A 10,435-nucleotide genomic window follows, 5' to 3' on the forward strand; every position below is an offset into this window, starting at 1 on the left:
CGTGGGAATGGTATAAAAAAAGTACAAAGGACGGCTGATTAAAACGAAACTATAATTCCGTTATCAAGTAACATTATAAGCTTTTATACTACAATTTATCGACGATGGAATCGAACGCATACATTATTGAGATATTAATAGAATATTTAGTCATCTTTTTTGATTGCTAGAAACGCCGTAAAGTAAGACGTGGCCGTTCGTAATACCTTCAATTAAATACAAGCAATTGTTTTATTCGCACACACGTAAAGTTGTTATAAAGCTGTAAATAAATTTGTAACTTCGCGGTATATTACTTACCGTCGTATAAGTTGTTATGGATAATGGAATCATATTACCTACTTTTAATCCGCAGGGTACACTACTTCTATAAAGCGTTATAATTAATAGCGATTTTAATCTAGGCGAGAAATTGTACCATTCCGTCGTGAGCCTGCAAACATAAGTATCAAATCAAATTGTCAGTTTCAAGTGAAATTTTATACCTAAATTAGAATTAACGATACTTTTTCACTGCACGATTCACTAATACAATAAAAAGCTGCATATTGCAAGATAGTTCATAAAGGTTAGGCAAATTTCTAAATTAATATTAATTTTTATAAATTAATAAACTTTCAAGTAAGTCCCCTAATTAAAACTAAACAACATATGAGAAAACGCCAATGTGGGTCACGCCATGTGGGTGAATAAATTCACATTTTTAAATATAAGATTTACAAGTTGGGCTACCTATATCTTGCCTTGTGACCCACATTGGCGTTTTCTCATATGTTGTTTAGTTTTATAAATTAGTTACGTTTTTATAAATTACATCCTATTAGAAGTGCTGGGCTTAAATTACAGTTGAAGTGAAATTATATTTAAAAAATCTTGCATATGTCTATGACACAAGTATTAGTAGATATAAATTGATTCTAAGAAAATCTTGAAATATTGCATAAAAGTATAACCCAAGTTACGTTAAAGTATAAAATAATTACGTTCGGTGAAATATATTTTCACTTTCATCCATTAGTTTCTGACCGGAGTAACATATAATCAATATAGTTACTAACGCACCCGTCATTATAGACATCGATCTTACTAATTCGCTCAGTTGATCCTTTACATAGAGTATCTATACAAATTGAAAAATATTCATTGACTACTTAGAAAATAATTATACTTTTAAGATAAATACATCTATTATTTATCTAACATTTTGCAAACACTTATTTTATCAAAATCAGATTTTCGATATTTTTTATTTTTCCGATTTAAACTAATCTGCTTTAATTGTCCAGCTATGCATTGGTCTGCAGAGATTCAACAGGAAACTGCATTAATATCAATCAATAAAAATACGGAAATCTGACTGTGTTAAAATTTTTTTAGTTTATATGATCGTATATTTACGTCATCTATTAGAAAAACATCTTATATGTTAATTTAATACTTACACGCATTCCAAGCAAACTCATACCTATTGTAGCAACTAATAATGTGACTAACGAAACTACTTGCTGTGATGAGTCTAACATATCGACAAATCTACGGAATAATAATAATATTATTATTATTACCAAGTTAATATCTGATAAGTAGAAAACGAAAATAATAATATTAGATATCATGTATATTGAGAGATAATAGACAATCTAAAGTTACTCTATTGCAAGCTGATGCTTTTTTATACATGTTATATATTCCTGGTACATTATTTTTTCATTTGCTGAATCAAGATCCATGCCACATTTACGTTTACTTATTTCTCTATTATTTGCTTTTAAATTTATGTTTTCAATTTGTTTACTGCAATATGAAGTTCATGTTATTTCCGTGAAAGACCGTGAAATGACTAACATATGTATTGTGTACATACATTGGTGGCAAAATATGTAATTAATATCTTGCAATAATTGCAATAATAATATTATTAGTAAGAATACTCTTAAAAGTCGCCAGCAGTAATTAACAACATCAATGATTTTTATTGACCGTATCTGGCAATTAAAATTCTTATTGCGAAAAATATTACCCCAACCAGGATTGGTTCCTGAGAATTTTAATTGCCAGATACGGTCAATAAAAATCAATAATATTATTACCTAATTATAGTACAATATACCGATTTGAAATTAATATCCTATTTGCGATATAAATATTTACCTGACGGCAACAAATAGACTGCAGGCATGAGAGATGCATACGATACGCATTAACGTATTAACGCTTAGCGTAATATTCATAGCCACTACGATTACTGCGGTAGTGTAACAAAAGATTGGTAGAAAATATTCATTTATATCTACCCTGTATTCGGCTACGAGTGCGAAAAATCGCGGACGTGATTCGTTTAGAGGCATTACGATATCTAAGAGCAGAGGTGTTAACGGTATTGTTGTAAATATTAACAGCATGATATACAGTGATACTGCAACATTGCGAGAAGAATTTGTTCTTTTAATAATATCACAATTTATAAAGTATTCTAAAATTATTATCAAATTTTCGAATTGTTTGTAACAAAGAGAGAGAACAAGCGTCCATAGGCAAATTGCCCCGTTTTTTTTTTCGCATTCGATTTAGGTCACAAAGTAGATACCAAACGAAAGGTCTCGTCAAGCTAATTACAGGTATGTTAGTCTCGGAGTATACTTATTTAACGTTCCAGAGATATCGGGCCCCAAAAATTCCCAGGACGTAAGCGACGAAGCCTTCTGGACAGACACCAACCATTTGTTTGGAATGGAACGGAACCTTTGGAGCCCGATATCTCTGAAACGTTAAATAGGCACACTCTGAGATTGACATACTTGTAATTAGTTTGACGCTTTTCGCTTGGTACCTACTTTGTGACTAAAATTGAATGTGAAGAAAATGGGGCCGATCTTGTTCTTACTCTTTATTTTTCGTCGAAGATTTTATTAAATGTCATTTCTATGTTAATTTTTAATAGGAAATTTCTGTAGACTACTCGGTCTTCATTTATTAGGTCACTATTCGTCTAATTATATTACTACGTCCTATTAACATGGAAATGGAATAATTTCATTAAGGAAAGTATTATTATAATACTATTGTACTTACTGAAATAATATTTCGTGAATATTCGCGACAACGTAGAGTACTCTTTCAAAATTTGTATTTCCTTATCGTTCGTAAATATATTCCAATGTTCATCGATAATTTTGTATAACTGTCGAAACTGATTGCACAAATATGGAAACTATTTAAACGTGTAACACCTGAAATATCTCCCGAGACAAACATAACTTAAAAACAGATAAAACAACACATTTTAATTCTAGAAACGTGCCTTGTCATGATTCCAAAATTCATTCAACTGATTTACAATTAAATACATCGAGATGAGATTTTGATAACAACCTTCAAAAATCATTTGCGCATCGTCCCAATGATCATATAAAAGTAATATCTGCAATTGAATTATCATCTCTGTCTTACAAATTATTAATTGTTATATCACGTACGTTATAGAAGAGGCAGCACTCTCTATAGATATAGAACAAGGGTGGTATGGTATGTATATCACATATATAATACAAAATAGTAAAACAATAAAAATATTTCAACATTCTGGAATAAAAATATGTCGAAAACTTGCAATACCTCGAACGGGCAGTAACTTATCTCGAGCAGGAAGGAAAAAATCCTCAACGAATTTCTCAGGTGCTTACTTTGAAACGGCCAAAAACCTACGGTTGATAAAAAAAGTCGGTTGATATTATACTCTCTTAGAAAATTCGACAGCATTCTTGTTTGTTTCAATTCTACGTCGAGAGTCCGTAGCATACTGATAAGTACGTGTCACGCATGTTATCGATTCTTCGGCGGGTATACAGTACACAAAGTAGATAAGTGCAGGAAGCATGAAATTATAGGATATCAGGAATCGTCTGTCACCCTATTATTTTTGCTGTGTATGAGTGTTTCAAGCTACCAATATTAAACCTTCAATTTTTCCAACCTACTTCAATGTGTCATTTATGTGATATTATTTTTGAGTAGCATGTAAAGGTGCGTATACACTACGGCGAACAAACGGCGAACGAACAGCGAATTAGACAGATGTGTACACCACAGCGAATGCGAACTGAACTATCGGTAGTGTTCGATTCGCCTTCGGTCCAAGTCGAAGGTTCGTGCGCAGTGTGGACGGGATTCGAATACGAATCCGAACATTCGTGTTCGCCGTTCGTTCGCCGTAGTGTATACGCACCTTTAGTGTAACGATACAGCACGAGCTAGGAAGTCTGATGTTAACGTTCTGTACTAACAATGAAGAATATGTGGCTACTTGGTTATAAGCATTTTTAACGCTTTATGTGGAATCGAGGATGTCCTCGAAACTAGAAAGTGTAGTAAACTGAAGAAAAGTAATTCAATTCTTTTAAAAATTCGTACCTGAATTTTGGTGATCTGAAGAAAAGACTATTGCAGAAAAAAAAGAAAGGTAAAAATTTTAAAGATTTCCGAAATTCATAATTAAGTTTATCAAATTAAACTGACAAAGATATAGTGTTATACAGTGTCTCAAGAATATTGAAATCTGTGGCTAATAAAATTAATATTTTGTTGAATTAACCAACGCAATGTATAAAACTGTCAACTTTGTTTATTGAAAGTTATTGTGTACATAACAGTAGACAATGCCTTTACATTTTGGATTATAACAGATTAATTTATAAAGCCGTCACTAAGAAAAGAAATATAGTATAAAAGAGGAAATTCGAGAAAGAAAGAACAAAAATGATTGAATAAGAGAACATATAATTTTATTATAGTACAAATATAACATTATAAATCTCTTTATTACAATTTATTAACATCGATATTAAATAAAGACAGATTTGTGAAGAATTAAAATAGAAAATTCAGTAGTCAATCTTGGAGTGATAAGAACGCTGTGAAGTAGGACATAGCCATTCGTATTACCTTAATAAAGGAATTAAGTAAATTATTTAATATATGATATCATTATAAGAAAGATGATACACTTTGTGCAGCTTTGCACAATTTCCTTACCGCCGCATAGGTCGCGATGGATAACGGTATCATATTGCCTGCTTTTAATACACAGGGCGTGTTACTTCTGTAAAGAGTAATTATCAATAGAGATTTCAGTCTAGCCGAGAAATCATACCACTCTGCCGCGTATCTGTAAATGCGAGATCAATTGTTGACTTTTGTTACCTTTCCAAGGAAAGACTTGAATGCAAAATTAAAATTAATTGTAACACCATGAGTATATTTAAAATGGTGTACGTACATAACACAATTTGCAAGATAATTTACAAGAAATAAGTGATTTCTAAATTAGGAACATTTTTTATTATATATTTATTACGTCATAAAAATTTCAACTTTTAATAAAGTTTTACGTTTAATTTTATGCAATATTGCACAAAACTATTGCTATGTGATTCTCTTCTAAAACAACATTATATGTAAAACATTGTGTGTTTTATTGTATCTATTAGAATAGAAAAAATCATTACGCTTGATAGAATATATTCTGGCTTTCATCTATTAATTTCTGACCAGAATAACACACGATCATCAAAGTCACCAATAATCCGAAGATTATAAATACAAATTTTATCAATACTTTCAGTTGATGTAAGACATGGATAATCTACAAACATAAATAACCTACAATTTTTGCGTGAAAAGTATTACGAAAGTGTTCGAAATACAATTTGATTCTTCAATTTTTATCAATTATATTTTTTTTATGTAAAAAAATATGAATATTAGAGCACACTATTATTACAAAATCAAGTAGATATTCTATGTATAATGATTATTATCACAGTTTGTAACATTTATTTTGTACGATTTTACTTTAATTTTAATTTTATATTAACAAAAGATATCTTAGATAAATAGTTTCTTGATGCTTACTCGAATTCCCACTAAACTCAACGTTGCAATAACAAATAATAACAGAAGTAACGAAAGTTCTTGATATGACAAATCCAATACTTTTACAAATCTGTGAATAAAAATTATGTTGGCAAGCAAACTTTTTGCATACAGACAGCAACATAATATCATGGATTTAATTTGTAAAGAGACAGTTTGTAAAGAAAAGCGCTTACTCTATAGCAAGTTGATATTTCTTTATACATATTATATATTCGCAATATATAATTTTCTCACTTGACGAATCAAGTTCCATATTCACGCCATATCTATATTTATTAATCTTCTTGCCGTTATTCACTTGTGAAAATATATTTTCAACTTGCTTACTGCAAAACGTAAATTTTCCCGTGTATCACGAAAGCTAAATAAATTATGCAATACGTAACAGATGCGTTATGTTATTGCAAATACAAATAATATTACTATTTTACAATAATATTACTGTTATACATATACAGGGTGTTATGTAATACTCGCCTCACCTCTTATTTACAGGTACATAGAACGGACTAGACTGAGTCGAAAAGTCTTCTACCATCTTGCGATTTTCGCAGTAGTTAACGAGTTATTAATTATTAAAAATTGCTATCTTAGCCCGGCCTACCGTCCAATTCAAGCGCGCTGTTGTTTAATGTATTATACTATACGTAGCCCTTGCCGTGTGTCATAAACAACGCCAATCGCGGGACGGCCGCATCTCACCGCGAGCTTCAATTGGACGGTAGGCTCGGCTAAGACAGCGATTTATAATAATTATTAACTCATTAACTACTGTGAAAATTGCAAAATGGTAGAAAACTTTTCGACTCGGTCCAATCCGCTCTATCCGTAAATAAGAGGTGAGACGAGTATTACATAACACGCTGTATATTAATTTTTCACGTTAAAATTATTATTATAACTAGAATGTATTTACCCGACAGCAGCAAATAAACTGCATGCGTGTGCAGTGCATATGACATGCATCGCATCAACACCAACCATGATGGCTATACCTACTGTGGCTACAATGGTAGTGTAACAAAACATTGGTATAAAGTAATCTTTTCTGTCCACTCTAAATTCAACTTCGATTATGAATTGTCGCGAACGTGATTCATTAAGTGGTACTACGATATCTAGAAGCGGCGTTATTAATGGCACTACTATACATACCGATAACATCAAATATATTAATGCTGCAATGTGTTATGAAAGATTGTTTCTTCAATAATATAGATTACTAGAATAATAATATCCTTTATACTGGAGTAATAATATGATTATCAGATCCTATCACCATTTGACAAAAATATAATAAACCTGCCGTTAGCGAAAGTCGTATTAAATTCCAGTTTTTTCTCACTACGAGTATATTAATATTGAATTTGTCGAATTTGAATAGCAAACGTTTGGATAACACAACCGCAATCTCCTAGCTTATGGAATGTTCAATCATATTATTCTCTTCTGTCATCATAGAATTCGACGCTTTGAAAATATTATATTATCATTGCGATATGCGCGTACTCACTCGAGTAATATTTCGTAAACTTTCGCGACAGCAAAGAATAATCTTTTAAAATGCTAACTTCCACATCATTCGTAAATATGTCCCAATGTTCATCAATGGCTATGTACAACCGTCGGAACTGATTAAAATAAACATAAAAACAATATAGCGTATTATATATAAAATAATTCTACTTTCTATAAGATAATCATAGCTAAAAAAGCAACGGCAGTATGATACAGTTGTACGAAATTACTCTGTCATAATTCCACATATCGTGTAATGTTCTTGCAATAAAAGCGGTCACTAAAATGAGTTGATAGCAGCCATCGAAAACCAGTTGTGGATCATCCCAATGATCATACAGCAGTAATATCTGCGTATAACATTGGATTAAGTATTATATATTACAAACATAATGCGATGTATGTTATGCTTCTATTTAATTAATCGTTAATTGTTGCATCAGGTATGTGTAATACATTGAAATATATTATTTCACGATAATAACATTCCTGATAATATTATATTATGTATGTATAAGCTTTAGGATAAATGATAATACTTTGTGTATTTTCTCATACCGAAATATATGTATATCATATGTATCGATGGATACGCATTACCTGACACGGATAGCTACTTATTTCCACTAGCAAGCAGAACGTTCGTAACGGATTTCTCACGTGCTTACTTTGAAAGGGCCAAAGACCTGTAGCTGATAAAAGCACTCGATTCATATTGTACTCTCTCATAAAATTTGCTAACATGACTAATGTTTTCCCTCCGACGTATTAGAAGGAAATGATACGTGCCAAGCACGTGTGCTATCGATTTCTGAACATACAAATTGCGGCACAAAAATGCTCTAGCTATATCGATGTCAGTGACAATGTCTTACGTATGTCTCTGATGATAGAGTACGTTTATCGCATACGATACTAAACTACTGAACCATTATTTTCACTTTCTTCTGTTAAATATCTTCCTGGTGTGCCACGTTATGGTTACATAAGTATAGTATAAGCATATTGTAGTCTAGCACATAGCGTGACAAGATAATTGAAGATGAAAATAATAGTAGTGCAGACGCGTGCTTATTTTTTTCTCCCCCCTTCCGTATTGAAAACTCTTCTTTGCTAGAATGATTTTCAGTTTATTTTTAGTACTGCAGTTATACTGCGATCGAAGAGTCGAATATCTTTGAAAGTAGACGACGAAATTGAGTATGGTCGAAGTTTACATGTCGTAAATTTAATAATTCAAAGAAATAGAGAAAAATTATAAACCAAAAGCAGATATCATCAAAATACGATTTATTGATGTTAAAAACATTAATATCACGCATACTACAAAGCTATATTAGTGAAAAGTTAATTAAAATCTAAGCAATCACCCTTTGATTGATGTAAACGCTGTAAAGTATGATATGGCGGTCCGTATAACCTTAAACGATCCGAAACACAAAAAAGCGTGAGTTTTATATATATATATATATAATGTTAATATGTATAGTGTGTGTGTATAATTGCATAAAACTTAACAGTTTTGCGCATTTTACATACCGCTGCGTAAGTCGCGATGGATAATGGAATCATATTGCCTGCCTTCAATCCACATGGTCTATTACTTCTGTAAAGAGTGATTATCAATAAAGATTTTAATCTAGGCGAGAACATATACCATTCTGCAGCGTATCTGTAAGTCAATAACAGATTTTAACTGATTTATTTATATAACATTTATTAACAATTAATTTACAAAATATTAAAATACATAGTTATCTTTACACATTAAAGTAGTCATACTTAATATTAATATTTCATGTGTTAATTATATTTTTTTATTATATATTCTATTAAAAGTATCCCAAGTTAAATTTTTTAATAAAATTTTTTAATAGATAACCTAACAAATTCTTATAGCTAAATTATTCTTAATTTTGTTTAGAAGAGTTATGATATTTATAACTGTCAGTATGTTAAAGAAAAAAAATTAGTATTACGCCTGACGGAATATACTCTGACTTTCGTCCATTAATCTTTGACCAGAGTAGGATACAATCATCAAAGCTATCAGACCTGCTAGGAATATACCAATGTATTTCACCACTTCCTCCACTTGGTTCAACATATAAACGATCTATAATTACAAGTATTACATTATTTTTCAAAATATAGTTATATTTAAAAAATGTAAATTTACTTATAAGACAAAACTTTAAGATTTTATTTAAAAAATACTAAATTTAATGTAAGACGCAAAACAATATGTATTAAAATTAAATATATAGGCTATAATTGTCTTCTTTTTTCTCTAATTCTTATTTTCTCTAATTATTAAAGAAAAAGTCACATATAAAGAAATTATTTTCAGAGACTAGAAGAACGAACACCTGACTGTATTACAATTTTGATTACTTTGTATAATTATATGTATATTAATATTTTATGACATTTTACGTGATTACTAGTTACACGTACTCGAACCGCAATCACACTTATAATTATAAGAAGCAACATTAACAAAAGTAATGCAATCCCTTGATACGACGAGTCCAATATATTAACAAATCTAAAATAGATATTAGCAAAGTAACTTATGTAACCAAATAACATTATTTAATAATACACATATACAGAGAGAGATGGAAGAGGGGGCGTTTTGTAAATAGAGAGACAATTAAGGAACGATAAAACAAGATCTACTTACTCTATAGCAAGTTGGTGTTTCTTTAAACATAATATGTATTCCCGGTATATTATTTCCTCATTTAATGGATCAAGTTTCATATACATGCCATACTTACATTCTCCGATTTCATTGATATATTTATTGTTCGCTTTTGAAGTTATATTTTCAATTTGTTTACTGAAAATATGATATCTCCGAAAAGTTAAGTAAAATATGTGTTATACATGAGAAATATACGAAATATACATATAACACACCTAGGTAGCCAGCTGACGTCACTTCCCTGGTAAAAATTCCGTTAGAAACGGATAGAAC

At 30.7% G+C, this 10,435-nt stretch overlaps 4 protein-coding genes across 15 annotated transcripts in view; all 4 read right to left on the minus strand.

The window, feature by feature from the left end:
- Window positions 1-42: 42 nt before the first annotated feature.
- LOC105564129 lies at window positions 43-4,714 on the minus strand. Of its 10 annotated transcripts, XM_012016289.1 has the most exons (9): window positions 3,978-4,714; window positions 3,616-3,701; window positions 3,477-3,498; window positions 3,302-3,421; window positions 3,073-3,190; window positions 2,152-2,416; window positions 1,443-1,533; window positions 984-1,120; window positions 43-433 (listed from the first exon to the last, which is right to left on the minus strand). In XM_012016289.1, exons 4-9 carry the CDS (start codon window positions 3,383-3,385, stop codon window positions 232-234), a joined length of 897 nt encoding a protein of 298 aa, XP_011871679.1. In that variant the 5' UTR covers window positions 3,386-3,421; window positions 3,477-3,498; window positions 3,616-3,701; window positions 3,978-4,714; the 3' UTR covers window positions 43-231. The 10 variants fall into 10 exon arrangements, with proteins under 10 accessions (XP_011871679.1, XP_011871678.1, XP_011871675.1 ...); XM_012016288.1 differs by having other exon boundaries at window positions 3,302-3,498; XM_012016285.1 differs by lacking the exons at window positions 3,477-3,498; window positions 3,978-4,714 and having other exon boundaries at window positions 43-262; window positions 343-433; window positions 3,616-3,951.
- Window positions 4,715-4,843: 129 nt separating this feature from the next.
- On the minus strand, window positions 4,844-6,332 carry LOC105564131 (odorant receptor 67a-like). Its single transcript, XM_012016293.1, has 5 exons — window positions 6,108-6,332; window positions 5,911-6,001; window positions 5,505-5,641; window positions 5,032-5,164; window positions 4,844-4,941 (listed from the first exon to the last, which is right to left on the minus strand). The coding sequence occupies exons 1-5, from the start codon at window positions 6,185-6,187 to the stop codon at window positions 4,888-4,890; spliced, it is 495 nt and encodes a 164-aa protein (XP_011871683.1). The 5' UTR covers window positions 6,188-6,332; the 3' UTR covers window positions 4,844-4,887.
- Window positions 6,333-6,788: 456 nt separating this feature from the next.
- LOC105564132 lies at window positions 6,789-8,309 on the minus strand. Its single transcript, XM_012016294.1, has 4 exons — window positions 8,053-8,309; window positions 7,683-7,802; window positions 7,448-7,565; window positions 6,789-7,112 (listed from the first exon to the last, which is right to left on the minus strand). Exons 1-4 carry the CDS (start codon window positions 8,194-8,196, stop codon window positions 6,847-6,849), a joined length of 648 nt encoding a protein of 215 aa, XP_011871684.1. The 5' UTR covers window positions 8,197-8,309; the 3' UTR covers window positions 6,789-6,846.
- A 1-nt stretch (window position 8,310) lies between these two features.
- The window catches only part of LOC105564135, a 5,017-nt gene continuing 2,892 nt past the window's right edge, over window positions 8,311-10,435 (minus strand). For 2 of the 3 annotated variants that reach the window (XM_012016300.1, XM_012016298.1), the window contains 4 exons: window positions 10,139-10,297; window positions 9,910-10,000; window positions 9,432-9,568; window positions 8,902-9,124 (listed from right to left, as the gene is read on the minus strand). In XM_012016300.1, coding sequence (XP_011871690.1) covers window positions 8,929-9,124; window positions 9,432-9,568; window positions 9,910-10,000; window positions 10,139-10,297 — 583 coding nt within the window. In that variant the 3' untranslated portion in view covers window positions 8,902-8,928. Of the gene's footprint in view, window positions 8,873-8,901; window positions 9,125-9,431; window positions 9,569-9,909; window positions 10,001-10,138; window positions 10,298-10,435 lie in introns of those variants that run through there. The other variant, XM_012016299.1, reaches the window with a different exon arrangement.

The sequence above is a fragment of the Vollenhovia emeryi genome, unplaced genomic scaffold (genome assembly GCF_000949405.1).
Source record: "Vollenhovia emeryi isolate VEMERY1.0 unplaced genomic scaffold, V.emery_V1.0 DF939168.1, whole genome shotgun sequence".
NCBI lineage: Eukaryota > Metazoa > Arthropoda > Insecta > Hymenoptera > Formicidae > Vollenhovia > Vollenhovia emeryi.

Coding starts and splice junctions, on each gene's coding strand:
- LOC105564129 (XM_012016283.1), bottom strand. CDS start 3,798: ATGCTACGGACTCTCGACGTAGAATTGAAACAAACAAGAATGCTGTCG. Junction 3,191..3,301: donor AATTTTGGAATCATGACAAG/GCACGTTTCTAG, acceptor TTGTGCAATCAG/TTTCGACAGTTATACAAAAT. Junction 434..983: donor GAAAATATATTTCACCGAAC/GTAATTATTTTA, acceptor TTATGTTTGCAG/GCTCACGACGGAATGGTACA.
- LOC105564131 (XM_012016293.1), bottom strand. CDS start 6,187: ATGGAACTTGATTCGTCAAGTGAGAAAATTATATATTGCGAATATATA. Junction 6,002..6,107: donor AAATATCAACTTGCTATAGA/GTAAGCGCTTTT, acceptor TTTTATTCACAG/ATTTGTAAAAGTATTGGATT. Junction 5,165..5,504: donor CAGAATATATTCTATCAAGC/GTAATGATTTTT, acceptor TCGCATTTACAG/ATACGCGGCAGAGTGGTATG.
- LOC105564132 (XM_012016294.1), bottom strand. CDS start 8,196: ATGTTAGCAAATTTTATGAGAGAGTACAATATGAATCGAGTGCTTTTA. Junction 7,803..8,052: donor TAAGTAGCTATCCGTGTCAG/GTAATGCGTATC, acceptor TGTTATACGCAG/ATATTACTGCTGTATGATCA. Junction 7,566..7,682: donor ATATGTGGAATTATGACAGA/GTAATTTCGTAC, acceptor TATTTTAATCAG/TTCCGACGGTTGTACATAGC.